Source organism: Dipodomys merriami, unplaced genomic scaffold (assembly GCF_024711535.1).
Source record: "Dipodomys merriami isolate MVZ:Mamm:240054 unplaced genomic scaffold, mDipMer1.0.p SCAF_2, whole genome shotgun sequence".
NCBI lineage: Eukaryota > Metazoa > Chordata > Mammalia > Rodentia > Heteromyidae > Dipodomys > Dipodomys merriami.
Genome location: NW_027203381.1, coordinates 48615350 through 48641657, shown reverse-complemented (window position 1 = coordinate 48641657; position 26308 = coordinate 48615350). Strand labels below are relative to the sequence as shown.

The 26308-nt window shown below is 41.4% G+C and overlaps 1 protein-coding gene across 13 annotated transcripts in view; it reads right to left on the bottom strand.

The window, feature by feature from the left end:
- Ptprm (protein tyrosine phosphatase receptor type M) overlaps positions 1 to 26308 on the bottom strand; it is an 832110-nt gene that overhangs the window by 45252 nt on the left and 760550 nt on the right. For all 13 annotated transcript variants that reach the window (XM_070029553.1, XM_070029556.1, XM_070029555.1 and 10 more), the window contains one exon: positions 22683 to 22780. In XM_070029553.1, the coding sequence (XP_069885654.1) occupies positions 22683 to 22780 (98 nt within the window). The remainder of the gene's footprint in view (positions 1 to 22682; positions 22781 to 26308) is intronic.

Sequence of the window (26308 nt, the reverse complement as noted above, 5' to 3'; positions counted from 1 at the left end):
ATTTAATCTATTAATTAATATTATCACTTCAAGATCATCCAGTATTTCTAATGAACCCAAGGGCACATTCATACCCACACCTGTTTTCAGCAGGTATAAGAAACACACAGCCGGATACCTTTGAAGGGATTTTTAAGCATCACCTCACAAACTTGAGAGAAATCTGTCTTGCTCCTTTGCTCTCTACTTCATTTGGATGAAAGCTTAGCCAACTAGCAGCAGCACATGCCAATTGTAGCTAGATAATCAAGAGATGTACTTATCCAGACTACGTGTTTTCTCCCTTTTTCAAGAGATTTGGCTTTGACTCTTAGCCATTCCAAGATTCAAGTCCTCCTGACAAAGGAGGGGGGCCTGCCATCATAAAGCACAATAGAGTGTGGCCATGGACTTTGAAGATTATTATTGAAATAAGATTCCTGGAGATCTTTAGAACTATGGTAATGTTGCTAGCATGCAAAATCAGTCCCAAGGTACCTCTGAGAGTATATTTCTTAGAGAATATGTGACCCATCTATTGCACACAAAAATCCCTTTTTTTCTCCTATTGTTGGTCTTCGTGTCAGGGTCAGAGTTTTCATCTATGGAAGTCAAGTGGCTGAACCTAGATAATTTCTTGCAGCCCTCCTGGTGCCAGCCTAGGCAGGAGATTGGGGGGGGGGTGTCCACCCAGCTCCAAGGCCTGGAGGTAAGACAAGCCATCCTTTTAAATGCAGATGCCTAGCTCAAGGTGAGCTACAAGGGCTCTGCTTTAGAGAAATGTAGCTGTTATCTTGTCTTCAAGGTGTGGGAAGGTGATGCCCCAACCCCCTCAGGTGATGGGCATACCTGGATCCCTGGAGACAGGGGCAGGCACTTGGCTGATAGGTCGCTGAACCTGTCAGTCCAGTGCCCGAGACTGGAAGTATCTTGTGACCCTGTCTCCTGCCCAGACCCTATTTAGGCCCAGATGAGCACAGGTGCCTAACCACCATGCCACGTGTGTCTCCGTGATCCTGTCCTGTGTCCTGTCTGCTGGCTTGTCTCTGGTCATCATGGGGTCCCAATTCAGCTCTCCATTGGAGCTGAATTGGTTTACTGGTATTTTTTTGTTCTTTCTTTTCTCTCTGGCCTGTTTCCTAACTGTGTAATGTATATTTGGGGGCTGCAGGCCTTTGTAACAACAGGCTGCTTGCAGACTGTTAACCATGTAATAAAGACTCCAAGATTCCATCTTCCAAAATGTGGCTTTTCTGATAATTCACATGATAACACTGACCTTGCACAAGTCACAGGACTGTTCTGGCTCAGATGTATATCTGGGGTCACAGCCAGCCAGAGTTTATTTAGTTAGCTATGTGACCTTGGCCCTGTGTAGACACCTCCCTACCTCTTGACTAAGTTTCCACCCAGTGTCTGTTTTACCTAGGTAGCTGGTAACCCTGGAAGCAGTCACCTCCTCCTCCTGCTAGATCATATCCTGAGTCACCCCTGGTCACATCTCCCTCACACCTCCTGTCTGATCATAGGAGGGTCGCAGGCCCTGAGGTCACACATGGATCCAGTGTGGCCAAACCTTTCCCCAACCTGGCCACACCTCTTCCCGTCCCTGGCCTGGGGTTGGCCATGCCTGTCCACCATGCATGGCAGCCAAGGTGGGGTGGGGGTGGGCAGCAGTTGGGTAAATAAACTTCCTTTCTTCACAGGTTACCTAATGAAACCTACCTATTTAATATACCTTACACTAACTTCTTGGTTCCACATTTCCCACTTATTAAAAGAGGGTAATAAAATCGTTGTTGTGAAGATTAATTATACTAGGCATGTAGAAGAGGATTGGCACAGGTGAATGTTTATTACAACTAATTTAAAAATGAAAACTGCAATTGGTGGCCAGAAGAATGCTATTTCCAAGGGGATGCAAAGTTTCCTAAGGGAGATGATACCACAAGTGAGATAATCAAGATGAAATGTGGTTTCATGGGAGGATAAGGAGGACATTTGAGAAAGCCATATGCCTGGATCATTGTGGGAATCAGAATACTTTAAAATAACCAGGTAGTCCAGTGTGCTTTTTGTGCAAACCAGGAAACTGAGGTCTACAATGGTTCAGTGACTTATATAAGATCTTGTGGCTAGACTGCAATAAAGCTAGAATGAGTCTCAAGCCTTCTTCCTGAGGGCCAGTCCTCTTCCCATTATACCACTCTGTGTTACTATCAAATGTTCTCAAGTCTTGGGCTTAAACTCAAGAACTGGGCCTTGTCTCTTTAGCTTTTTTTTTTTTCTCGAGGCTAAGGCTCTTTCGCTTGAGCCACTGCTCCACTTCTTGCCTTTTTGTGGTTAATTGGAGATAGGGGTATTGGGTTTTCTGCCTAGGCTGCCTTTGAACCATGATTCTCAGCTTTCTGCATTTTTTTTTTTTTGGTTAGTTGTGGGGTTTGAACTCTGGGCCTGGGTGCTGTCCCTGGCTCTTCAGCTCAAGGTGAGTGATCTACTACTTGAGCCACTTCTGGTTTTCTGGTGGTTAATTGGAGAGAAGTCTCATGGACTTTCCTGCCTGGGTTGGCTCTGAACCACGATCCTCAGATCTCAGCCTCCTGAGTAGCTAATATTACAGGTGTGAGCCACCGGCACCTGGCTTCAAATGTTCATTTTTCAGATTGGTTTTAGTGAAGTAAGGAGATCAGGTCTGGCCTGTATCATATTGACCTCATGGTGGATTGTAGGGACTGGCATCTTGTCTTCATGCTGGGGGAAGGAAACACCCTGCTTCCTAGGTGATAGGCCTGTTTGGATCCCTGGAGGAAATGGTGGGTACTTGGCTGATAGGTTACTGAACCTATCAGTCCAGTGCCTGGGACTGGGAATTTCCTGTGGATCTGCCCCCTGTGCCTACCCTATTTAGGCCCAGACCAGCCTAGCCGCCATTATAGCATACCACATGCATCTCTGTGGTCTTCTCCTGTGTCCCGTCTCCTGGCTCATCTCCAGTCATCATGGCGTCCCAATTCAGCTCTCCATTGGAGCTGAATTGGCTTGTTGGTATTATTTATGTTATTTCTTTCCTCCTTAGCATGTTTCCTAGCTGTGTTATATGTATTTGCATGCTGCAGGCCTTTGTAACAACTGGCTGCCTACAACCTGTTAACTGTATAATAAAGACTCCAATATTTCATATTTCAAAATGTGGCTTTTGGGATGGTTCACCTTACAACACTAGAAATCAATTTTATTAATTGTCTTAAAAAACAGTTATAACTAGGTTCTGATGGTTCATTCCTCTAATCATAGCTACTTCTTAGGAAGCTGAGATTTGAGGATCTGGATTTGAAGCCAGCTTGGGCAGGAATGTCATGAAACTCTTACTTCCAATTAACCAAAAAAAGCCAGAAGTGGAGCTGTGAGTCATTTGGTAGAGTGCCCAGGCCAAGTTCAAGCCCCACTACCATCAGAGTTCCATATGCTCCTTTGTTTATAACCTCTAAGCATATAAGGAAATTAGTTAGCTATGTAACCTTGGGCATGTTACCTAACCTCTTGGTTCCACATTTTCTACATATAAAAAAAGGGTAATAAAAACATTGTTGTGAAGGTTAATTTTTTTAGGCATGTAGAAGAGGACTAGGACTTGCACTTCATGGTCTATGCCGGGACTGAGAAGACAATGAACTTTAGCTTCTGAAATAATAATCTGGGCTAAATTACTCAGGGATAGTTTGGGGTACACACTTGTCATTCATCACAGTGAATCTCTGGGGAAATAAATGGCTCTGAGGGTAAAAGATACAAACAACAACAACGACAACGACATTTGCTCAAGGCCATGGTCAAGTTGGGCCTAAGTACCTCTACCTGTTCCAGTGCCTTTTCCATAGGTTATCTACCAGGAATTTGTGAACAGAGCCTTGGAAGGCTTGGAAGTAAACTAAAATGTATGAGCCACCTATTCTTGACCAAATTTTGTGTAAGTACTCCTAAGTATGCGATGTACATGATTCAACCAGTTGACTGGATTAAAGCAACTACAAATTCACTATTGAGCTTGCATTTTTTTTTTTTTTTTTTTACAATTTCAAAAGCAAGGCTACATTTGGGGCAGAAAGTAAGTGTAACATTTTACTCTAGAATAAAGAATTATCTGGCCAAATGTGGTGATGCACAGCAGACAAGAAGGATGGTGAGTTATAAGATCAGCCTGAGTAGAAGGGGGGTGGGAGGAGAGAGGGGGAAGAGAGATGAAAAGAGGAAGGGGAAGAGAAAGGGAGGGACAGGAAGAAGGTAGGAATGTAGTAAAGTGGAGAGAGAGAAGAAGGAAGAGGAAAGGGAAGAGGGAAGTGGAAGGGGAGGAAGAAAGGGAAAGGGAGGAGGAGGAGGATGAGCAGGCAAAACCAAGCCAAACCAGCAAGAAAGAAAGATTTATCTGTCTATAATTTTAAGTGATAAGAACTATTTCTGTCCTAAAGTCCATAGTCCAAAGCTAACAGGCACAAATCCAGCATCAGGCTTTGAAATGTCTCTTAAGAAGAAATTCTCTCTATGCATCCTAGCCTCCTGTGGCTTTCCAATTTCTGACTTTTTCTTTGGAGTAACTCCTAGTAAATAATCCAATGGAATCCTGCTAGCCAGACTGCCTGTTTCCTATACTTACTGGCTGGTTGCAACCAGTGCACCTCTGTAACCTAGTGAAGGGTTAAAGTACTTGAGGCAGTGACCACTTGTTGCTTGTTTAAACCTAAGCTCAGCAAATTCTGTATAGCAGAGCAACTCGTGGTGGTAATCCAAACACCTGGTTGGTTGTGTGCCTATACAGCCCTGCAAATCTTTAGCTTGGGGCTCTCCTCCTAGGCTCCACTGTGTTGGAGTGTAGGATGAGGCCTGAGCTGCAGCCTGTTTAAATGAAACCTTTAAACAGCTGAAAAATCTGACTCCTGGTGGTCTTCTTGGTGGAGGTCCTGTGACCAGGGCACAACACTAGTAGTACTTCCATGATGTCCAAATAATGTCACCTCAAAACATGTTCCTTACAAGCCTATAATGGAGTGCAGGAAGTGATTTTTACACTTTTTTTCCAGGTATGAAGGGTTCTTTAAGTAGATTTTCAACACTACTGGCCTAGAGCTGATACACATTTTTACTTCTGGAAACTTCATCCCAGAGAATCGGGCTAGAGGGTAAGTCACAAGCTGATGTCCCCCTTTGGACTTCATGTGGATATACTGTCAGGACAAAGCTCTGGAACAGTGAATTCTGCTTGATCACAGCTTCCTGAGTTACATTCTGCCTTATTTATTTCCTTAATTAAAGAAACTAGTGATGCTGTTGTCTTACCACTCTGTTAAGCTGGAGAAAGTTGTAGAAAGACAACAAAACTGCTCGCTGGATTATTTTGCTGTTTGGTCCAGTCCTCCTAGGAAGTCCCGGCATTTACTCATGTGTTTACTTGGCAAGATAACCCTAAGCCTTCAGGGAAAGGCATAACAAGGGCTCAGAAGATTAACTTAGCAGACTTGGACAGCAGAGAAGAGGAAAAAAGATCCTGTATTTAGGCAAGGATATCATTTATTGCTTGTCAGTACCTTGCTTGAGAAAAGGACTTTTACCTGCAGTCTGCAGAATAGAAATGATTGACTTTTTTCCAGCTGTGGGGCTTGAACTCTGGGCCTGGGTGCTGTTCCTGAGCTGTTCAGCTCAAGGCTAGAGCTCTAGCACTTGAGCCTCAACACCACTTTTGTTTTTTTCTGTTTATGGGGTGCTGAGGAATCGAACCTGAAGCCTCATGCATGCAAGGCAAGCACTCTATAACTGAGCCACCTTGCCAACCCCAGAAGATTGACTTTTCATGTGCTTGTGTAAGCAGAACAGAGGAGAGACCTTTCCAAATTGTGCCCAATGATGGGACCAAGAAACTACATCTGTGCTTTGCCCCAGCAGGTAGGGGGCTTGACTGGGGCTGTGCTATAAAAGCTCTTAAGCGGGGATGCACCTGGCCCTAGGTGCATGTAGCCATCTGCTAATGAAGGTCTCCCACCCTCTCAGGCACTTTATAAACACAGAGGCAGGGTCCACCTACATGTACCCACAAGACCATGGCAGACCAAAGTAGAGGTGACAGGATGATCCAGCTCAAGCCAATCAAATGGCAAACTGACCAACAGCCAGGTGGAGAAGATTTTCTAGAACTGTTGAGATCTGGCAATACAGAGTGTCTGTCACAGGCAAGTAGCAGGGCTTGACAAGGGTGACCACAGATGGGACCAAGACATCTGCATGAGCTAGCCTAAGAATATTCAAGACCTGATGTACACACTCAGCCTGTAGTTCCCTGGGGAGTCCAGAGAGCATCCTGAGAGACACTTGTTATTCAGACCTACAAATCTGCTTTGATCTTCAATCATCCTTCTACTGTGGCAATATGAGAGATGGCTGGTACAGAGGCACACGATGAATTACAGCACAGCAGGAATTGTCTCCAAAGCCTGATTTGAAATTCATCGATATTGAGAAAAGGAATGTTTTTTTTTAAAGAGACATAATAGATTAGGTTGAATTACCAGAAACTTAATATAGAAGGGTTAATCATATAGGATATGTTTCTGTCACTTCAAACAGAGCTGCAATGATCTTTATTCACATCCATAATTAATCTATTACTTATCCATGTGTGACTGTAAACGCAAACCTGTTCTCCCCATGTAGAAAAAACAAGGGAAAGAGAAGCAAATGGAAATTCCCCTTTCATGCAATCAGCTGTTTGGCATCATCTCGCATGTTTCTTTGTAATTATTCTTCCATTCCTTTCCTTACTCTCTCCTAGTCCTTCCCATGTGTCTGGCTTTTAGGATTCATGGAGGAAATGTGGCCTCTGCTCCCTGAAGCCTGGGGCTGGCAGGGGAGGTCAACATGGTTGCAAAGATTTCTTGTCCTTTGTGTGTGTGTGTGTGTGTGTGTGAGAGAGAGAGAGAGAGAGAGAGAGAGAGAGAGAGAGAGAGAGAGAGAGAGAGAGAGAGAGAGAGAGAGAGAGAGAGAGAGAGAGAGAGAGAGAGAGAGAGAGAGAGAGAGAGAGAGAGAGAGAGTGTGTGTGTACTGAGGCTTACAATTGGGGCCTGGGTACTGTCCCTTAGCTTTTGCTCAAGGCTGGCACTCTACTATCTACCATTGAGTCACAACTCCACTTCCTTCTTGCTCCTTCTTGCACATGTTGTAGAGAGTAATTAGACTGCAAATGTAATGAAAAGTCCTCTCTTGTATTTCCTGGCCTAAAACAAGTTTTGAGGTTACCTAAGAGTCATATGTTGCTTAACAATGGAGACATATTCTGAGAAATGTGTTAGGTGATTTCATCATGGTAAGAACATCACAGAATGTACTTATACACCTGGATAGCACAGAGATGCTATAGGTACCTATGTTAATACAGCATAATGCTCAGACATAGTTACATACCTGTGAAGCCTGTACCCAACACAACGATAAGTATCTGCATGCACACATATAACGGATAAAGTAAAAATACTTCATGTTAGGCATAGTCCAGCTTCATTCAAATCCAAAGGGACCTATGCCATCTATGTGGTCCAAGGAGACATTGTGGCACAACACTGCATATTGGCTAGTTATGTGTGTGCCAGGGAGAAGTGCTCTGAAGGGTTTAGGCTTCTAACACTGACAATAGCACAGACATAAGCAGTATGAGGGAAAGATGTGACCCAAGCCTGTCTCCCCCATGGCAGATACAGCAAATCACTGACAGCTCAAGCAGAAGTCAGGAAAGAGAGGTGGTGGCCTGAGCTTAGAACAGAGAGCAGACTGCTATTCACAGTAAAGTGACAAGCACTTCCAAAACTAAGGTAAGGACATGTGTATGTATGTGTGTGTGCATGCATGTGTGTGTGTGTATGTGTGTGTGTGTGTGTGTGTGTGTGTGTGTGAGAGAGAGAGAGAGAGAGAGAGAGAGACAGAGAGAGAGAGAGAGAGAGAACTAGCTACATTTAGGAAGAATAATTTATCAAATTTTGGGAATAGGAAAGTTGTCAGCAGGATTTTATCTGGCTACTCATATAGACAAATATGAGGGTAGGGAAGAGCCCTAATAAAAATGTGTATATCTGTGTATATGTAAATGTGTTTATGTATACATTTACTTGCCAGAATACTATCAGAGTAAAATTTACTGAAGCAATTCAGATATGAAATTTTATACAGAAAATGTCATGAGTTGAGGTTATAAAATGTAGTACTTGGGAAGTGGAAGTGTGGATCAGGGAGAAGAACACCATCCTTGAGCAAAAAATCCATGGGAGCATGAGGCTCTGCATTCAATCCCTAGTTCTAGCACAGAAAAATGTAGGACTTCGTATTTAATTTAAAAAATTTTTAGGGCTGGGAATGTGGCTTAGTGGTAGAGTGCTTGGCTAGCATACATGAAGCCCTGGGTTTGATTCCACATAAACAGAAAAGGCTGGAGGTGGCACTGTGGCTCAAGTGCTAGCCTTGAGCAAAAGAAGCTCAGGGACAAATGCCTGGGCCCTGAGTTCAAGCCCCAGGACTGACAAAAAAAATTAGTAGTAAAAGTGATAGGAAAGTTTGTTAGGAAAGGGGTACACTTTCAATAGACAAAGTGGGTCATCTCTAAGGTAGGAATAAATCCTTCAGCAAGATTTAAGAATGAAGTTATATGTTTTTTTCCCCTTGCTTTAGTCTGAGAATATGTGTTTTCTTTTAGGCAACATTTTTCAAAAGCACCATGTAATTTAGTAGTCAATGAAGAGTTTCTTGTTAAATAGAATTGCTTAAGCAATTGTTCCTTTCCACCACTGGATATCTTTCAAGTAAGCAGATCTGTTATCCAAGCCAGATTGAGGCATGGAGTGAGGATTCTTTGAGGATTTCATAGTTTGGGTAAAATAAGTACTTCTATGAAAGTTATCCAAAGAAGCTATGTTCTCTCCTGGGACAACTTGCCCACTATAAGCAACGGATAGATTTTGTACAGCTGAGCCTCAGGTAAAGCAACATAAATATGCTTTAAGGATATGATTGATTTGAGAACTTTTGAGAAGAGTATATTCTCTCAACATCAGAGATTATTATTGTCACATTTGATTGTTTTCAAAAGAAGGTCTATAAATAAACTGAATGCTGTGGCTCATGCCTGTCATACTAGCTATTTAGGAGGCTGAGAGCCAAAGAATAATAGTTTGAAGCCAGCCAGGACAGGAAAGTCTCAGAGACTCAATCTGTACATTACCAGCAAAGAAAGCACAAAAACTTTAAACTCCTGTACTTCTATAAATTAAAGGAGAAGCTGAATTTTTTATTTTTTGGTTTATATAAATTAAAATACCAATCACTCGAAAGTAGTGCTGTGGCTCAAGCGGTACAGTGCTTGCCTGAGCTGAAGAGCACAGGAACAGTGCCCAAGTCCAGAGTTCAAGCCCCACGACCAACAAAAATAAATAATAAAAATAAATAAATAAAAATAAAGCCTACTTAAAATACCAATCACTGACAGCACTGCCTATGGTAACTGATCACACCACACCACTCCATTCTAGATCTTCTAGGAAATGCATATATACATGTGTGAAAGCAGTAATGGTTGGCTTTTTCCTACTGTGCCATTTCTACTGCTGTGGAGTACGTAAAGCATCAAGTTTAACATACATCTGTGTGTGTAGGTGTACTGGGTATTCATGTAAAACTCTTACCCAGAATGTAAACAATGAAAATTTTCTTCTTTTAGAATATTAGGGTTTATTGGGCCAATTTCCCTTCCTTTCAAGGATGTGAAATTCAAGCAAGCTCAGAGATAATTGGTTGGTTCAGTTCTTCACCTTCAAACTCACAGTGCCAGATTCATAGTCCCAGAGCTACCCCTCTAGCTCTTGAGGACTACAGTCCTGTCACAGGATTCCAATCCTCATACATCTGGCTGCCATCAGCTCCAGTCTTGCTTAGATCTATCCCTTCTTCATCTTCTCCCCAAGAGAGGAGAAGGCAGGCGCCTATTCCAGGCTAGCCCCTTCCCCAGTCCTTCCTAAGAGTGCTTTCTCCGATTTACTTCAGTTTCTCAGCCTTCCAGTGCAGAGTCAGGGAACACTGGTGTTCTCATGAGGTTGCCAATACAAATTTGTGGTTTGTGTTTCAGTTAAACTTATTTAAGTATGACTCTATCTGCTTTTCCTCTGCAGCTTAAGAGATAGATATAAGGCTCAGTGGAATATCTACACTCTAGTTCCTCTCCCATGTTTCCTTGATGAATACTCAATTACTGTTTCCTTTTTGAGACTTCTAGTTTCTCCCTTTCTTTTGATTCTTTTCCTTCACACACACACACACACACACACACACACACACACACACACACACACACACACACACACACACACACACACACAGAGTTTATAGGTTTCTAACTGCCAGATACCCTATGATTTGAGGCATTTCACTGGTGTGGCCCCATTAGTTTTTCTTCCTTTCATAGTTAAGTTTCTGACAAGTCTACACTCAGTGTTCACTGTTTCTCCCTTGATTCCCCAGACCATCTTCTGTGCTCAGTATTTGTGGTGAGTGTGTCCATTCATCCGTGCATCATTTCCAATGTACCCTTGCCTTCCTCTTGGGAGATGCCCTTATTGTGGGGTAGCTTTTCCATTTAGAGATAAGGGATTAGCACATAAACCAATCCTGGGGATCCCTATACTATGTCTTTGAAACACTTCTAACAAAAACAGACACCCACCCTTCCTACCTATATAGTGTTAGCCTAATGATTAATCAGCCTGCTTTCAATTATATGTTTTAAATAGTCAGCCTGCTTTCAATTATATATTTTAAAAGTTTTTTTTTTTTTTGTCATGGGGCCTGAATGAACTCTGGTCCTGGGCACTGTCCCTCAGCTCTTTAGCTCAAGGCTAGCCCTCTACCACTGGCGTTTTCTGTTTATGCAGTACTGAGGAATTGAACCCAGGGCCTCATGCATGCAAGGTAAGCACTCTACCACTGAGCCACCTTCCCAGCCCTGTTTTAAAAGTTTTTCAACAGACCTTCTTTTCTTTTCTTTTCTCTTTTCTTTTTTTCTTCCACATCTCCTACGTGAGGTCACTATGCTGATCTCTTTACCTTGTTGACCCAGGAAATGAAGGAACACCCAAGATAGCAAGAGATATACTTCTGAAGAGTAAGGTTGGTACATCAGAAAAAGAACAGACTCAAGACCACCCTCTGGCCCGAAGTCATCTGGAAGCCCAAATTGCTTATCCTCCCTTGGGAATAAGACTGCAGCTTTTGAAACTGTAGCTCATTTTGCCTGGCAAAATTAATAAGCCTTCCCTTCTTTTTCTTCCAAATCTTGTTTTCTCCTTGGTCTTGGGCCATAGCTCAAGTGGTACAGCCGTTGCCTAGCAAGCAGGAGGCTTTAATTAAATTCCCAATACTGTACAAACAAACAAAAACTAAACAAAACCAACAAATCCCTGTTCTCATTATTTGTGAATTTGGCATCAATTCCAAGGCCTGAATTTTCAGTATCATCCTGAGCACAATGAGAAAAAAATTGGTGCCCATCCTCTTAGCACAGTACCTGATCAGGTTGTGTGGCTGTGAGACCCACAGACTTCCCTGCCCTTACAAGCTGTTGCTTTCTTTCCAGTCTGTAAGCCTTACTCTTCACATCAACATTTGGAGCACCTTGTATTTCCACCCACAAACTTCCCTTTGGCTTAAATTAAGCAAAACTGATTTCAGATGCATACAACCAGAGTAAATTGATAGGTCATCCCTCTGAAGCTACAGAGGCCAAAAAAAGGTTACCAGTGACTTTTTCTTATCAAGTCCTTGGCTGTTTTTCTGTTTTTAGGGAGCTACTGTCTCAGAAGCATCAGCAGCACTGGAACATTTGGAGATTCTCTGTTGTTTACAAGCTGAAGGCCAATTCCTGATGTGGCATACCCAGCTCTCTTCGATGAGGCTTACTGGCCCTCTCCCTACTTCCCTTAACTCAGGTTCACATTTGTAACATCTCTAGAAGCGTCTGTGGTGGTCTCTGTCTGCAACACCCTTTTTTCCCCTCTTGGCTATGTGTTCTTAGTCTATGCACTATTTGCTCAGAGAGCATGACCTGACAATCCTTTCCAGCTAGAACTCCAAGCCTGGATAAAGTACCTTTTATGAACTCCTCGGGCACTCTGAAGCCTTTCTTATAGAATTTAATCACTTTGTCTGGCTTTCCACTCCTGTGCCCAGGTGTAGGCTTAATGTACCCATTACAGTCCAAGCCTTTGGTGACTGTCCACATTGACTGGTTGGGTAGCATTTGTTTGTTCACTGAAGGACTCTCCTTATCTTATCTCTGACTTTCCTGTAACTTGTTGCTTTTTTTCTTATACCTTAAATCTCTGACTCCCATTACTTCTGTTCAGACCCTCAGTTATGCTTCAGTCTACTCATTATGGATTGAGTATAGTTAATCCTCCCCAGTCTTTAAGGGGTTTAATCACTAAATCTTCATGGCGTGAAAAGGGTAGAAACCCAATCCCACTATGGAATTTACAGGTGTGTGTCCAGTCTTTGGGAAGTGGTTAAAGTAGAGTAGGATGGAGTCCCCAACACTAAATTTGAGTGGTTTTATAAGGAGAGGGAGAGATGCAGGATTACTCAGGCCCTCCTGCCATGCTGTGATAGGTCCCAGGGGACCCTGGCAAGAGCCTTTACCACACAGCCTTGCAATGTATAAGCTAAGACAGTGTCTGTTCTTTATAAAGGATATTTTCGGGTATTTCATGACAATAAGGAGAAAATAGATGAATACACTACCCCATCACTCAGCACATATGCACAGAAACCCCACACCATACATTCATCCTCACACAACCGCTATACTCACTACCTTCCTCTTCCTAGGTAATGCTCTGTCTCTCTCCTTCGATTCACTCCTCCAAGAAGAACATGCTACAGTTGTTTCTGCCACACAGACACTATTCTACTGCCATTGCTTTCCTATCTAGCATACTACTGACCTGGCTCATAGCAGAGTTCTTAGAAGTCTTGTCTTTTCATCTTGATACCCCCTATCTAGCTCAAAGCTTAGCACATATTTAACTTTTCTTTTTTTCCTTGTTGATACCCCGTCGCTAATAACATCCACATCATCAACACCTTTGCTCAAACTCCCAACACCTTTTCTCAAACTTACCTCTGATAGATCTCACTCTAACCTCTAGCCTCTGTTCATGCTTCTCTTGCCTTCCTGAACCTTCTTCAATGGTCAACCTAACTTTTTTCTTCCCTCCCTCCGTCTTTCCTTCCTCCTCTCCTTCCTTCCTTTCCCTTTCCTTTCCTTCTTTCCCTCTCTTCCACCATCCCCTTTGAGACAAGGTCTTATTCTCTTGTCTAGATTGATCCTGAACTTCAGGGCTCAAGTGATTCTCCTACCTCAGACTCTGGAGTAGCTGGGACCATAGATGAGCAAATGCACTATTGTGCACTGTCCAAACTGTTTTTCAGCAATGCTAATTAGAACATATCATTCACACCCTTCAGTGTACCTCCTATTAAGACAAACAACCAAAAACATCATCTGCTTTCTACTTCTACCTCCCTTCACAAAGGGGCTGCAGACTCTTCCCTGCCCTCAGTAAGTCCTGAGTCTCTTGAGTCTGCTCAGCTTTCACAAAGCCTCACCAGGCCACTTGTTCTCTCCTCTTTGTTTCTTACTCTCAGTTCTGTTGCTTTTCTCCCTTGTGCTTTTAAAGTGGTTACCTTTCATGCTTGGTATTACAAAGACCTTTCTCCTAGCAAAGACTAGTTCCTCACTACTTCTCCAAGAAATCCTGGATTCCCATAGAGAGAATCAATCCCTGCCTAGTAATGGCACACTTAGGCTCAGTGACTCCTTATATTCAGTTTCTATTACCCTATCTAATATGAGGACAAGGGAATTAGAAATATTTTTGTATATCTTAGTGCCATGGCAGTAAATGTATCATTAAATGTCTGATTAACTTGTGCTCAGAAGGATTAGCAAGCCTAACCTTGGTTAATTTGGGAACAAGACAAATCGGGCCTCTAGGCTTTATCTTTTTCTGGAGGGCAGTTGAGATCTTTAGGCAAAGAACACCTCAAGTGTCAGCAGACATCTTAGGGAATCATCTCTTCTGTGGCTGTGACCACAGAGTCTCGAGAAGGTCCATCTGCTGCTGACCTATAGATAATTGCCCCTTGGGATCTTATTTTTTGGCTGTGGTGCCGAGGAAAGATGAGTGAATCATTGCAGTGCTTGGATAGGAGCTGTCATAGGCCACTGCTGACTTCCTCTTTTACTCCTACATTTGTATCAAACTTATAGCACATTGTAAATACTTCATGCATCAAGTACCACATGATCCACAGAATTGAAGGTGTGAACTCTACCATCCCTGAAAACAGGATGCCATCCCCATTGCCCAAGTTCCAGGGGACATCCTGACCAAGTGCTTCCATGGGCCTCCCTAGAAGCACGAGGAGTAGGTAGTTGTTTAGAGGAAAGGCTGAGAAGGTCAGCTGTGGAGAAAAAGCACAAAAGATGCTCCATTTATGTATCTGTCCTCATATTAATCCTGAAAAATAGGCAATCTACATTTGTGCATAAGTCCCTATCCTTTTCATATGAGGACACTGGAAACCAAAGCCTGAACCAAGGGCTTCTGATCTCCGACTTACTCTAAGACATCCTCTGGTGAATGACCTAAAAAGAGGAAAACATTTAAAGATGCATAAAAGATTTCAAGAAGAAGGGAATGAGGAGGAAAAGTGACAGAGGGAGTGAATTTGATTGAGGTACAATATACATAAATGGAAATATTTAGACCTCTTTATTTAACTAGTATATGCTAATAAAAAAGAAGGAAATAGGAAAAAGGCAGTATTTTAAAGGTCATATTTCATCAAGCAGAGGAGAGAAGGCAAATGCCTTTAAATGAATACAAGTTCAATTAATCTAAGACTTCAGCTTCTCCTCACACTAGTCACCTTTCAAGCACTCAGTCAGGCTGGTGCTGATCCAGAGCCTTCCCATCACTGTAGAAGTTGGAAAGCCATGATATGAATGAATCCATAGCGCCAAGGGCAGGAGAGTGGTGAGGATATGTTTAGCAAGTGATAAATAAATCCTATGTTACGCAGATTTCTACCAGTGTAACAAAATACCTGAGACAACCAACTTGCAAGTGAACCGTGGCTCTGAGTTTTGGAGGTTTAAGGCCATGGTTAGGTGGCCCTATTGCTTTTGGGCCCGATGTGAGGCAGAACCTCATGGTGGGAGTGTGTGGCAGGAGGGGCCCACTCACCTCATAGCAGGGAAACAAGAAAGGGAAGAAAGAGCTAGGGTCCTATTATTCACTTGCAATGGATGTCTTCAGTGACTGGAAGACCTTGTAGTACACTAGGTAATATTTCTTTCTGGCAGTATGAGGGGTTGGATTCAGGACCCTATACTTGCTAGGCAGGTACTCTGTGAGTGTGTGTGTGTGTGTGTGTGTGTGTGTGTGTGTGTGTGTGTGTGTGTGTGTGTGTGTGTGTGTGTGTGTGTGTGTGTGTGTGTGTGTGTGTGTGTGTGTGTGTGTGTGTGTGTGTGTGTGTGTGTGTGCCAGTACTGGTCTTAAACTCAGAACCTTATTCTCATACTTGGTTTTTTCATTTAAGAATGGTGTTATACCTCTTGAGCTACACCTCTACTTCTGGATTTTGGGTGGTCTCATGGAATTTCAATGCTCAATATGACTTTGAACCATGGTCCTCAAATCTCAGCTTCCTAAGCATCTAGGACTATAGGCATGAGCTACCAGTGTGTGGTGGTAGTTTAGCATTTTCTAAAACATCTATTAAAGTTCCCTCCCCTCTTATGACAGGTTAACATCTTTAGTTCCCTACTCTGTTAGTTGTAAAACATTTTGCCATCTGTTATCAGAACTATTCACAGTGACTCAACAATAATTTTCCTAAATGACTGTGAGACCTCATTTGGATTTTTAATGAACAGTCACATTCTAATGAGGTCTTCATAAAACTGACTAAATATGTTGAGAAATCATTAGCTTAAATTACCGGTGCAAAAATCTCCTTTGGGAGTCCTGCAGATTTGGTTCGGAGACTTCTGGCAGATGGATTAGTTCAGTGCCACGATAGGTTTTGTATCTCCACACAGGCTGTGTGAATGGGAATGCCTGGGAACAGGCAACTGGATGAAACACACAATGTCCCTCAGGTGGGTTCATTAAAGAGGGAAAACAATCATAACACATTCCAGCATTACTTAAATGCCAGGTGTGCAGCTGTCAGCAGGTGCCAGGAAAACTGACAAGGGTCCTTTTCTAGAGCCCATGAGCTGAAAGGGGATGTACAGGGGTGTCAAGGAAGTTGTGGATAATGACAGGTCCTGGCAGATGTACCAGGGACCCTGCTGGATGAGAGTATCTTCTTTGTCTTCTGCACCAGGTGCTGTAAAGGGAAGGCCTCCCAGTGGCACCTACACCAGCAATTAAAGCCACCTAATGCAGAGCGCTTCAGGGCAAGCATGGGGGAAGCAGCTCTGATTTAATGAATTGACAGTGAATCTGTGTAAACAAACACATCCTTCTGTCATGCCTAATTCATGAAGGACACACCAGGAGTGGTACACATGTTAAGCAGGTAGTGGCTGCCCTTAAAAACCATGTCAGTTTGATTTCTTGGATGGTTTGTTGTTGTTTTTATGCATGAAAAATGGGGGAAGTTGCCTCTAAAGAAATGTGCAGGACTAAGAATAGGAAGCAGGCTGGATCGAGGTAAGTGCCATTTTATTCCTGGAAGGACTATAACCTCTTGTCAGAACTCCCAAATCGTGCCAGACAATTCAAGGACTTATGCCATTAATGTCATTACTAATTGAAGACAGACAGATCCAAGGGATGAATGGCCACCAGGTAGAGCTTACTAGAGTTTACACATATGCACACTAATCTGTAAGAATTTGGAAGGACTTTTGTTTTATAAATATGCTTAGCAGACTTAAAATTATTAAATTGTTTAAGCCTATGAACATGGATTTGTAAGTTAACCAGAAATCTAATTACTACTCCACTTAGGCTTGGCTGAACTCTCCATGGGTATTTATCCGATGCAGTAGCTACCATCATAAAAATCCAGTTACTACCCCATTTGGGACAGTCACAAGTGCCTGATGGAAGGAAGAGTGACCAATACAGCATGGCCTTTGGAAATGAAACCTGGCTCTTTGCAACATATGCTATGGCTAAGTGACAGGGGCGGTCAGTGTATTGTTATTAATTTTATGGTAATTTTACCATGTAATCTTTCAATCCTTCAAAGAAACACTATGCTGTCTACTTTTCCTTAAAGCCAAAGGGTTTACCTTTTGAAAATAATGTAACCTCATAAGCTATTGAATCTAGAGAGAGTATCCTGTGGAATTTTAAGTAGGCAAAAAGCCAGGCACCAGTGGCTCATGCCTGCAATTCTAGTTACTCAGGAAGTTGTGATCTGAGGATCTTGGTTCTAAGTCAGCCTGGATAGGAAAGTCCATGAGTTACTTATCTCCAATTAACTATCAAAAAGCCAGAAGTGGAGCTGTGGCTCAAGTGACAGACCAGTAGCATTGAGCAAAAAAGCTAAAGGACAGCAACTAAGGCTCTAAGTTGACGCCCTAGTACTGGCAACACACACACACACACACACACACACACACACACACACACACACACACACACACACACACACACACACACACACACACACAACCTTCTTAAAACTTCAGTAATGCTTGTACATTTTAATATTTATTTCAAAATAAATCCTCCTGAATATGAGTTCTGATGCAAATATTTGAATTTCAGGTATGTGGTAGCTGTGGAAGCACATGAACCTTTACAATGCCACCTCCCATCCCTCCTTCTCCCCAGCGAGGATTTGTGAAATGAATGAAGGATTGAGAAGTGAGTGAACACTTCAGGAAAATAACACAAGAACCTGAAGTGTCAGGAAGCATTTAGGCTGGCTGTGCAGCTCTGTGGCAGTAGAAGGAGCATATGATAATTGCACTGGGAGGTTATGTTGGGAGTATGCAATCTATTCTTTGCATCACTCTGTGGGCATTCCCTGAAGGAGGGAAAGGCCACTTCATTCAGCAAAGAATCTGGAATTCTGGTAGACATGACTCCCCTATCCCCGTAATTACTGCTATCATAGCAAAAGAAGGTTGTGTGTGTGTGTGTGTGTGTGTGTGTGTGTGTGTGTGTGTGTGTGTGTGTGTGTGTGTGTGTGTGTGTGTGTGTGTGTGTGTGTGTGTGTGTGTGTGTGTGAAAAACAGATAATTATGTGCAGCACTGCAGGTCTAGGATTTATTGGTGAGAAATGCGAAGTTGAACTAATATTTATTAAATCCTCATCATGGGCAGGAAGTTGTTTATCCATGTGACAAGTAGAAACTCATATGATTTATTTAAGAATCTCATAAAGCAACTTGTTATGGAATGAATATTTTGTCTATTGTCAAATTCAAATGATGAGGCCTTAATCCTTTGTGTGGTTGAGTGTGGAGATGAAGACTGTAAGCAAGTCATTAACATTAAATAAAGTCCAATAGTTAGGGGCCTTATAAGAAGAGGCTCCAGATGATTCTCTCTATGCCAGACCATGTGAAGTTGCAAGGAGAAAGGCTGGAACACAACTGCCAAGAAAAGCCCTCTCTAGACTCTGATCTGACTTCTACCCTCCAGAGGTGTAAGACAAAGAAAGTTTTAATTTCCCCATCTGTGGCATTTTCTTATAGTAGTTGGAGTTGACTGATACAAGGCACTATTTCACCCCAACCTACAAGCAGAAGTGCCTTTTCTAGGTTGCTCAGGCAGTGAGCGCCTGCCAGACCAGGCTCTAAGCCAGCTCATCTGTGCACACTCCTACTGGACTCCAGGCAGAGATACAATGAAAAGGAATTTGACTTTGATTCTTTAAGAACATAGAATATTGTTTTGCAAGTTTTAATGTTCTATATAAGATCTTATCTCTTGTTACTTTAGTTAGGATAGCCTTACACTAATATTCTCCAATCTTTTCTTAATGAATTCTGTTTTGATGTCTTTAAAACATTCTTAAAAAGCAATGTACAGGCGGCTCATGCCTGTGATACTAGCTACTCAGGAGGCTGAGATCTGAAGATCACTGTTCAAAGCCAGTCTGAGCAAGAAAGGCTGTGAGACTCTTATCTCCAATGAATCATCAGAAAACCAGAAGTGGTGCTGTGGCTCAAGTGGTAGAGCACTTGCCTTGAGCTGAAGAGTTCAGGGACAGCTCCCAGGCCCAGAGTTCAAGCCCCACGACTGACAAAAAAAAAGTAAATGTTTAATAAATGCTTTACATTTTTTTCCTACAACTTTTTTGTGTGTGTTCTGGTCCTGGGTTTGAACTCAGGGCCTGGGTACTGTCATTGAGCTTCTTTTGGCTTAAAGCTAGTGCTCTATTACTTAAGCCACAGCTTTATTTCCAACCTTTTGCTGCTTAATTGGACATAAATATCTCTTAGACGTTAGCTATTTATTATATCTTTCCATACACTTACACTTAGTTGTCCATTTCTTTCTTCCTATCAATTTGTGAAACCCATAATTTCCCTCATCCTGTACTTGTCTGATATTGACTTTATGGTTGTTCTAGCCTTAAAATAAGAGGAACAATCTTTTTCTATTCTCTTAGAATATTTTTTCATTACTTATACAATGCATTTATACTTTGAATATTCATTCAATTTCACCTTTAATACCATTCAGAAAGTTGGAATGTTCTGTTTTTTGACTAGCTAGTGCCTATAAATACATTTTGTGTGGTTCATATAGTAAGTCTAGGTGAATTTTAAACCATACATCAATTTTTAAATAATTTAAAAATAGTCAGAATTTCAGTTTCTTTTAGAACCAATAATAGAACATATATTTTCTAGAAAATCACCTACATTAGTGATATTTACATTAACCTATGATAATAGAAGCCCTATTGTATTTCTAGTATCAGTCATAAGTGGGTTTCTTCTTTTTATTTCTGATCATCACCAGAGGTTTGTCTATTTCTTCATAAGGCCAAGTATACATTTTGTTGGATAATTTTTATTTTCCCCTATTCCTGGGGTTTATATTGAAAGCCTAGCACTCTTGTTCCATTTTCTTACTTACAACTGGTGCCATGCCTTCAGCCTGGCTTTTTGCTGAAAAATTGGAGATAGAGTCTTACAGACTTTTCTATCTTTGCCTGGCTTTGGACCCTATTCCTTCAGGTCTTAGCCTTCTGAGTAGCTAGGATTGCATGTACATGCTATGATACCTGTCTATTTTGTTGATTTTTATTATTGGATTTTTTTGCCTTTACTTAATAAATTGCTCTTAATATATTAGTTATTCCCTTTGGTTTTATTCTATTCTTCTATCTTGAATTATATTTTGGGTCTTCTTTTTTTTGGTTCCCAAATATTAGTTTATACATAAAAATAAGGAAAAGGAATGAATGTTTTGACAAGCAAGTAAAGAAAACCTAAAGAGAGAAAAAGATGCATATTTAAGGAATGTAGGACTGTTTTATGATATAACAAGTATAATTTCAACTATATATATATATATATATATATATATGAGCATAAGAAAAGTTTGCAATTAGCCTACTTCTTGGCTAGTTTGATTATAAATGGTATACTTCAAAACTGTGTATTTTTACTGTGGGTCTTATTTTCTAACAACAATGCTTAAGAAATTTTAGTTACTTTAAAAAAATCCTGCAAGTTTACTAAAGTCTGGGAATGTTCCAGTCTCTCATATAAATGCCACAGTATTTGCACAGAACATATGCAATCCTCCTATATACTTCACATCTCCTCTAAATGACTAATAATGCTAATACAATGCAAATGCTGTGTAAATAGTTGTTATATTGTATTGTTGAGGAAATAATGACAGAAAAAAAGTCTGCCCACATTCTATGCAGACACAATTTTTCCTTGAATGTTATCAACAGTTGGTTGAATCCATGGATATGAAACCATGATGTCGAGGGCTAGCTCAATGTGATCCTTTTGGACTTGCAGCACTTACTTATTTTCTGACTTACAGTAGATGTTTTCCTTTTATCCATGATTTTGCCAAAGTGCTTTTCATCTGGATCCCAAAAGCAGATGGATTAACTTCCCTGAATTTTTTCAGAGTTGGCTGGTGGTCCTTCCTCCCCTCTGTCCTTTCTCCTCCCTTAGCTTTATCCTTTATTTAATAGTTTACTCTTTGTGGACAGTGGTTATATGAACATTGCCTAGGTCCAAGATGCTATTCCCTTCTTGATATACTTTAAAACTCAGGAGCCAAGATAAGGCCATCTATAGCTACTCAGAGTACCCCTGTCTGCTCCTAGCTCCTCTCTCATCTCTAGTCTTCACTTTACTTCTGGGCTATAGTAGTTTTCTTTACTCTTTTGAGTGCTATGCTACATACTTTTTAATAATCTATTTACATGTACATGTTATATATATAATATAATGTATATTATTGTATTATCTAACCTTTGTAGATATTTATGAGAGGGTTTACAGGATAGGTTAGTTTGTCATCATTGCTAGATTTGTTGTGTGGTGTGTGTGTGTGTGTGTTTGTGTGTGTGTGTGTGAACTCAAGGCCTCATGCTGGGATTTTTCACTTACAGCTGGTATTCTACTACTTGAACTCCCACCTCCACTTCTTACATTTTATTAGTTAGCTGATTTGTCTGCCTGGTTGGCTTTGAACCTTGAACCTTAGCCTCTTGAATAGCAAGGATTACAGGTATGAGGTACCAGGTAGAATTTTAAGTATTTCTCACTGACTGAGAATTGTATTGTCTCTTTAATTCCTTCTTTGTACCTGATATCTTCTGAGAAATTTAAGCAACATCTTTTATATTGCAGTTATAGGCTGAATTCAAAGCTTGCCTGTGTTGAGGGTAAATCTCGCTATACCAATTTAAGAAGTAAAAGGATCTTCTTTTGGGTAGACCATAACTATGAAATAGAATCTATTATAAATAAGTCAATTGCTTCCTATGTGTTTTTCTCATCTTAAAATTTTGCTTTGGAAATAATCCTATAGCATATCACTTTTGAGATTACAATTCAGTTAAGGATTTCCTGGTTAAACAAAAATAGCTTTGATCAACAGTCACTAAGATAAACTAAAGCAAGACATTAGAGAGAGATTACAACTTCTATTGCTTAGGTTAGGAGACTGAGGCACAGGGAGCTCAAATCGGAGTAACAGATGATGCTATCATGCCGAACTAAGGATTGATCCCAGCACACACAGTTTTTAGAGTTGATTTTCCTGAATTACGGAATGCAGTCGTATCTGATGTAGCACCCATAGAGTTTTGACACCTAACAACCAGCATTCCCATTTAGAATTTTTTTTTGTACTCAATATAGCCAGATAACAACGGCTTTTAAATCTTGAGTGCTTTTCCTGACTGTTGCTATCGCAACAAATGAAAGCAATTCAGGCTATGTTTACTGATAATTTATAAGCAAGTGCAGTAAGCAATAGGAGAAGCTGGAGTAGTTAATGTTTTGTAGAGTGTACATAATCCTTCAAGAGCTTGGCTCATGCCTGACTTTCTATTACAAACTAAGCAAGGAATCAAAAGGTACTTCCAGAGCATGGCTGACTTACCCTTCCCACTTCCACGAGGTTGGTCACCATTATTATGCTTGCTGTGTTCTCGTGCCATACCATCCGCCAGAAGTCATAGACCGTCTCTTGCATGGGCCCTGCCATAAAAACGGAAAAGACTTGGTTTCTCATTGTTAACTTTTCCCCTGGGGAATGTTTTAATTTTTACTTTACTGGTACTAGGTTTTGAACTCAGAGCCTTGTTCTTACTAGGCAGGTACTCTGCCACTTGAACCATGCCCTCAGACATTCTGGCTTTAGTTATTGTTTTAGGTAGGGTCTCAAGTTTTTGTCTGGAGCCAGACCTCCTGTGGCTTCCATCACTATGTCTAACCTGGTGGATATAGGGTCTAACTATTGTTTACCTAGGATGGTCTTGCTTCCCAAGTAGCTAGGATTAAAGATATGAGCCACCATGCCTGTATGCAACTGATTTTGTAAATAAACGTATTCATAGCCACATACAGATCTCAAACTTTTATAGATGAGTACAGCTCTTTAATGTACATGCAAAAAAGTACTCTTTCTAATTCTGCATCTATAGAAATATCAAATCCTTCAATCATGGCTGATTTTTTTCATGTCATCAAATATCTGAATTTGAGCTCTTTTTATCCCTCTTAAACTACTACCATGAAAGAAAGTTATTTCTCCATCATTTAGCTATTTATCTCCATAATACTCAAGAGTGAAATTTTTAAAAATGGATAACATTACTCTTTCTGCTAACAATTGGCAGATATCCCAGGGAAGTGGTATAGAGAATGAAATGAGCCTCTGTAGGAAAAATGGCCTTTTCTTGTTTCTAATATTTTTCTTATTTGGTGCCATCTGTCAAATGAATCCTTTTTTTCTGTTTCATTTTCTAAAGTGTGAATAGGGTTAAGAGTTGTACTTCCTTTCACTGGACATTATGATTCTGGTAGAGCTTGGCCAGACTGGCTTCCTAGCTTTTGGGAATCTGAGCTTTCAAAAGCTCTCTCTTGTATCTTGGGGGTGGGGAAAGGTAGTGGGGGATATGTATTATAAAATGCCAATGTTACTGATACCCTCAGATGCAGAAATTTGAGTTTCAAATTTCTTTTAATCCAGATTTAAGGTTAAAAAAAACCCCAATTCTACTTCCTGTCCTTGCATCCTTGAGGATATATGAATCCAAGCTGAAATGCAAGAAGAATGAATGCAACAGCAAAGATTTGATGAGTTCCATGGCACATGACACATCATGCAAACATCCAGTTTGATTCAGATACAGTATTCTCTGCCACTGGTCTCCTGACATTACAGGTTCTTGGCTGTGAAACCCAGATGTTTGAATTTGATATTTGCTTTTGCTTTTTGCCTGGCTGTGTAATTTAGGGCCAGTTACTTAGTTACTGTGAGCCTTAGTGTCACTCACTGTTTATAACAGTAACACCTCTTAAGGTCATTTTGAGAGTTCTTAGAATTAATGTACATGCAAGTATTTTATACATACTAAAGCAACAGTAAGTAACCAACAAGCAATTGAAGACATTTATGGAGGACTGGACACTGAGCAATACTAACACACACATACCCTCAGGTGTCCCCTTCAGTTAGTCCCCTCCCCCATCCCTCCAGATCAATTAAGAATTGGCTCTGGTGTAATTCTTCTTGCCCATCCACCCCGCCCAGGCACGGTGCACACTGCCCTCATTCCTCCCTTGCTGCTTCCGAGTCCACTCCTGCCTTCCTGCAAAAGCGGACTCAGTTTCCTAATGCTGGTGTCTAGTCCCTTTGTTAGTGAGACCATACACACCACCTCCTTTGAAGTTACCACAGCGACGTCAGCCCATCGCCTGGCATGTGCGTGCCATCCTCCTGCAGCGGAGGCTGAAGATTTCAGTGACTTTAATCTAAGGCTACAGAGGGCCAAATAAACATCGGATTCTATCAATCATCATATTTCTAGCTTGCACAGTGGTCCATGCATTGTGTACTTAACAGCTTGTTAGTTATTCATGAGGAAAAAACTGCAGTGCAAGTAGTCTTCCCAATGTGACCCTTGAGAAAGGAGGGAGGTCTTCACTGGGTACACAGGGCTACGACACCTACTCTGAAATTTCCAGAAATTGTTCTGATGACAATGGCGATCGTGGATGAGTCAGAGTTTCCTGGCACCCAGGACAGTGTGTACCCACAGGAAGAAAAGTGAGCTCTCCTCTGTGCCCACAGGAAACTTGGAAAAAACTGATAGGCCAGGAGTCCTGTTCTTATGCACCTTACTCCATCTTAGCAGAAGACACCTCCTGCAGAGGACATGTCTCCTGGTTTATACTGTGACTTCCTCAGTGCTCATGGGATTCCAGGCATGACACGAACTCAATGAATAAAAGAGAATGAGTATGCCAGGTGTAGGTGGTTCATGCCTGTAATCCTACCAACTCAGGATGCTGAGATTTGAGAATTTGTAGTTCAAAGCCAGTCCTGGCAGGGAAATACATCAGACTCTTATCTCTAATGAATCTCTAAAAAGCTGGAGGAGGAGCTGTGACTCCACTGGGACAGTACTTGACTTCAGCAGAAAAAGCTAAAGGAAAGCCCTCAAGTTCTCAGTTCAAGCCCTAGTACCAGGGAAAAAAAGTATTTTCATGCATTTACTGAGTGTAAACTACATTACTGCTATGGTGTTATATTCAACACCATACTAAGTAGTAGAGGATATTAATGTCTGATGTTGATCTGATTCTTTCTCAATTAATACTTCCAAGATCACTTACCAAAGTTGAGAACCTAGTACCCTGACTCCTTTCCATTCCAGTTCAGGGAAAGGGGACATCTTCGCAAGGATTCTTCAAAGGAGAGGGATTATTACTTAGTCCTCAGGGTGCTCTCAGAGCACTGACATGGAACCACTGTTCCCCACCACTAAGCAGATAGCTCTTCTGAGTCTCCCTGTTGGAGGCTTTGCTTCCAAATTTGGATCAGTCCATTACTCTGGGTGGGGAGAGCACAATCCTACTTGCCAATCACTGCCCTCCCTTAAAAAGCAGTGTATCTACTGATTAGTCTAAACCTCTACGAGCTCTGTGAACCAAAGAAACCCATTTCTCTCTGATTTGAAGGAACTTCACTCATTTGTCAATGTTACTTTCCTTTTTCTCTGACACATCTCAAATTATTTTCCAAGCTGAAAAAAAATATCATGTCTCCTGTCATCAAAACAACAAACTGTACTGGAGGCTAGAGAAGAAGCAGTCTGGTCTTACACCAAGAACAGTTAGTTCCTCAGATTGCAATATATGCCTCCCAAGACCACTGGGGTTTACTCAGCAGAAACACAACTCAGTTCCTAAGACAAGGAATCCAAAACGGCAATGAAAACCACCTTTTCTCAAGGACTGCAGGAGGGGTTGACAGCCCAGCCTCTGATTCTCCTGGCTCCCGGCTGGAGCCACTAGGATGATCCAGGTGGTGCCTTTATAAGATGTCACACAATGAGCAAGAAGTTATTCTGGTCAGTTGTTCCCCTGTGGGACTCCAGCATTTGAAAAGCAAGCTGTAGTAATGTCAAATATTGGGCCACTACCATATTCCATTCCCTTCACAATAGTTGGTACTTATAAAAGTGTGCTGAGAAGATATGGGAAGAAAAAAGAAAAAGA